General features: G+C 35.7%; 1 protein-coding gene across 1 annotated transcript; it reads left to right on the top strand.

Annotated features, from left to right (window-relative positions):
* Positions 1 to 2,745: 2,745 nt before the first annotated feature.
* On the top strand, positions 2,746 to 3,749 carry LOC116182572 (putative nuclease HARBI1). The gene is made up of 3 exons (XM_031503106.1): positions 2,746 to 2,777; positions 2,822 to 3,216; positions 3,262 to 3,749. Exons 2-3 carry the CDS (start codon positions 2,881 to 2,883, stop codon positions 3,517 to 3,519), a joined length of 594 nt encoding a protein of 197 aa, XP_031358966.1. The 5' UTR covers positions 2,746 to 2,777; positions 2,822 to 2,880; the 3' UTR covers positions 3,520 to 3,749.
* Positions 3,750 to 4,543: the final 794 nt, after the last annotated feature.

Below are 4,543 nucleotides of genomic sequence, written 5' to 3'. Positions count from 1 at the left end.
TGATATTTTTGTTTTGTTTTCTTCTTTCCTGATAGCGTCGACTATTGTGGCCATTAATAGCTATGTTGGTAAGTATGAATTACATACTATCCCTAGATTTCCAATAACCCTACATAACTTCACCAGACACAGACACTAATCGTTACTTGATTTTAATCCGTGAGATTAGTTAACCGGGCTAGACCTGAGTTCTCACAAGAAACACCGACCATAATAATAATAATGTTTATTGTGAAAAACACAAATGGTAGGAGTTCAGCCAAAGCTGTTCTTCCACTCCACCAGCAAGTACAGATACATTAAACTAACTTAATTTTAAGTGCAATATAAAAGATAGAAGATAAACTATAATAACAGAAAGATAACTTACAAATAATGTTAAATAGATGTAAATGAAAATAGTTAAGTATAATATCGTTGAGTCAAAGTTATTCAATGGTACAATTCAATCATTTGCGGTTTCAGATTATTTTTAAAAAAATTCTTACTCTTAATGTCTCCCTTGAATATATTTATTTAACAAAGTGGGCGCTACTACTGAGTAGCTACATTCATATTTTGAAGTTCTATGGGCTGGAATATTGTACAAATGTTTGAACCTTGTATTCACGCTATGCAAATAAGATCGCAAAATCAACTGGCTGTATAAGTAACCTGAACTTTTATTTACAAGTAGATTATATAAAAACCTAACGTATTGTAAACAAAACGTTTCTTCCATTTTTAAGATTGAGTTTTTGTAATAATATGGCGTAACATGTGCACTATAGTTAATACTAAAAGAGTAACGTAAACAAGTGTTTTGTAACATTTGAATTTTGTTCCTATACACCTTTGTAAGAAAACTGTAATATACAATGCTGCAGTAATTGAAGTTACTCATAACTAGGCTTGTGGCTAAAGACCATTTCAATGAAGACGACAACACCTTTTTAAATTTATAAATATATTTGAACTTCGCAAAAGATACCTGCAACATTTTAGATACGGGTTTTTCAAAATTTAAATGTTTATCAAACCACACCCCCAGATTCGTCCCCACATCACTAAGCGGAACAGTTACGCCACCTACTTTTATTTGCTCACTTAAGTGCTCTAATGCGCGTTCACGTGAAGTTTTATCACCAATACACATAGGTATTGTTTTAGTCGGATTTAGAATCAAACCATTTGCCACAGACCACTCCGAAACAAGACGCAAATTGTTGTTTAAAGTCCGTAGTATGCCAATTTGGCGAGAAGCAATTTATGGTTAATCACATCAAATGCTTTGCTGTAGTCCATTAGTACCAGTAGGGTGACGTCCTTTTGATCAATTGCTGTAGCAATGTCGTTAGTAATTTTGAGAAGTGCTGTGTTTGTACTGTGAAATGGCCGAAATCCTGATTGAACGTTGGGGATGATATATCGGTGGACATGTTGATGTAATTGTTCGTACACTACTCTTTCCAGAATTTTTGAAAGGGTCGGTAATATACTGATTGGACGCAGGTCGCTCGTGGAAGTTGACGACGATCAGTATGCAACAGGCTAAATAAATAATAAATACTTTGTGAATGTCCCGCTCTAGTCCAACTGAGACGATCCATGGTGGAGGAATCCTTGCCGGACATGGTTACGATTAGAGCGACTTCCCCTTCCAGCGGCCTAAGGATCGTCTCACGTGTGGGATGGATTGAGTGAAAGAAATTAAATGTTATATTTGTTTTAATACATTTTGAATATAATACCGTTAATAGCTAGTATAGCTGTTTGAATATGATCATCGAAATGTCACATTTGACGTACGTATAAAAAAAATTATTTTTCAAAAAGTTCTGCAAAACCGGATATATCCGATTTATTTTTTTGTATAACACTGCCTGTTTTAAATTAAACTTGATCCAAATATATAAGATTGTGTGTTCACTACCAAATCCAAACAAACCTATTTCGAAATGTCCCATATACAAGGACTAGAGAGTTTCGCCTGTAATGGTGATCTACACTCGGTGGGTAAAATGGAGGAGAGCTTTCGAAATTTACCTGGAAGTAGCTAACATTGAAAATCCCACTCAGACACGCGAGCCGCATTACTTCATATAGGAGGTGGCGGTACAAGAAATATATCATAACATACCAGGACAGTGATGCCAATTTTTCCAACTGAATATTCCCACAATAAAGTCACAATTTCCCCTTTTTCCTCTCCAGGTATTCGCAAATCACCTAATCATTATAGGTTTGTTCCTACATAACGTTAAACGGTTTTAAAACCGTCAGGATTGTGCGCAGTACATTTTAAGTGTTCCAACACAGTTTTTCGATGGACTACTAGTTGGAATAACTTGTTTCTACATAAAATGCAAACTGTCAGCTTTCCGTTTGCAAATCGTCAAACCGATTTGAGAATTATTTGCAAACCACTAGTCTGGCGCACGCGCAAATAATTGTAGTTCATTTGTTTTAACACCTGATTAGGAAGCATAACTTTATTTATTTATGAATTAAAGCATTGCACAAAGTTTGTTTCTTATAAAATAGCAATATTATATTACAATTTGTGTAAAATGACCTATCTATACTGAAATTGAGTAAGTCATAGTGTTGATGCACGATCGAAGTTTGTTTTGATGCATCGTTTAGTTTTCCAGACTACATTACAGAATGAGTGATATTACTTCTGGCACTGATAGTGACAATTCCACTAGTAGCTCTGATTTGAATGAAGACGACGATGAACTTTTCCTTTTTATACGGCCCAAGAATCAAAACTACAATGAAGAAACGGTTCCACAGTATGGCGTTGAATTCCTCGAACATTTCAGACTAAATCGACCAGTTGTAGAGGCCATTGCTGAAGATTTTGCTTGAAGTGAACAAAACAAACGTCACAGTGGCATGTATGGGAAACTAACACCACTCCAGCAAACACATATCTTTCTGTGGTTCGTTGGACATCAGACAGCTTCTTTTAGAGATGTGGCAGATCGGTTTAATATTTCAATTAGCAGCCTCTTTAGAATTATTAAACGACTGACATTCTACTTAAGCAACCGATCACCAGAAATAATACAATGGCCCTCCCAAAATGAAAAGGTCGAAATTGAAACACATTTTCGCAATAATGGATTCCCAGGTGTGATTGGGGCTATTGATGGCTCCCATATCAAAATTGACAAACCATCAAAAGACCCCGATTCGTACATTAACCGAAAGGGTTATTATTCAATTCAAGTAAGTTGAGATCATTCAAATGACTACTTCATAACATTATTTTAGTTGCAAGTTGTATGCGACCACCAAAGAAAAATTCGAGACATTTTTGTGGGGTACCCTGGCTCCGTACATGACAGTAGAGTTTTTCGAGTGTCTCCACTATCCCAAAGTTTGGCAGAGAAGTGTGGAAATTTTTATCTTTTAGGTGATAGTGGATATCCCCTTTTACCTAATTTACTAACTCCATTTAAAGATAGGGGTCAGCTTACAAGGCATCAATTACAATACAATAGAAGGTTGGCCACAAATCGCAAACATTAATTTGGGTTGACTTGGTTAAAAGATGCTTTCGCAAGGGTGTTCGATCCAAAATCAACCACTGGAAGATATAACACGCACCCCCAACTCGGGATCACAAATCGACCGTCTTTCTAAAGCAGGTGGCGAGAAAAGAAGACGCTAACTTTCTTGTTTCCGGTCACGATGCAACCGACGACGAATAATTCCAACCAACCACGAGAGCCGATGGATATGTCAATACCATAAATGGTAATATCTAATGCTTATCGATAAAGGAAACGAATTTAAAACCAATGACAGCAAGGTATCGAATTACAGTAAACTGACGTCATTGATCGGTAGATCGAGAAACTAAAACGGGCAGGCAACACAAAAATATAAAAGTAACTAGAGAATTAACATATTGGTTGCATTCAACGATGCGCGAACATGTAATACAGGGTAATGGAAATAGAAATATGACTACAAAGGTTAATACTATTTTAAACTGTTACAAACATTTCAGATGTTATTTGTATGGTAGAAAGTTCACTATTGTTACAGATCACATACCCCTCAGGTATTTATTAAATTTAAAGGACGGAAACCAACGACTACTAAGATGGTCATTATTAATTTCAGAATATGACTTCGATATTATACATCGACAAGGTAAACTTCACGGAAACGCAGACGGTTTAAGTAGAGCTTTTGAATCAACAACTAGCACGGATGACAAACGGACAGATAACCAAATAAATGCAATAACTAGACAAAACAAACTAGACGAAATCATTCCGATTTGTGATAGGGAATCAATACTTAGAGAACAACAAAAAGATACGTACTGTCAAACTATTATTCAGAAAATTCAGTCAGGAGACAACGACTTTTACTTAGACGCAGACAAAATGATTTTCAAGAATGAAAACGTTCAGGATAGATTAGTAATACCAAATTCGTTAATATTAAAAATTATAAATGATTACCACTCACTACCTATTTTCGGACACCAAGGAATAGCTAAAACCCTTTCAACTATTAAGCATAGATGTTACTGGCCTAA

This window comes from Photinus pyralis, unplaced genomic scaffold, assembly GCF_008802855.1.
Source record: "Photinus pyralis isolate 1611_PpyrPB1 unplaced genomic scaffold, Ppyr1.3 Ppyr1.4_unclustered_Scaffold5980, whole genome shotgun sequence".
NCBI lineage: Eukaryota > Metazoa > Arthropoda > Insecta > Coleoptera > Lampyridae > Photinus > Photinus pyralis.
Note: the sequence above shows the minus strand (reverse complement) of the source record. Positions and strands in the feature narration are given on the sequence as shown.

Excerpts from the sequence above, each read along its gene's own strand:
- LOC116182572 (XM_031503106.1), top strand. The coding sequence starts at position 2,881 with ATGTATGGGAAACTAACACCACTCCAGCAAACACATATCTTTCTGTGG. Across the intron at positions 3,217-3,261 it reads AGGGTTATTATTCAATTCAA|TTGCAAGTTGTATGCGACCA; the intron begins GTAAGTTGAGAT and ends ACATTATTTTAG.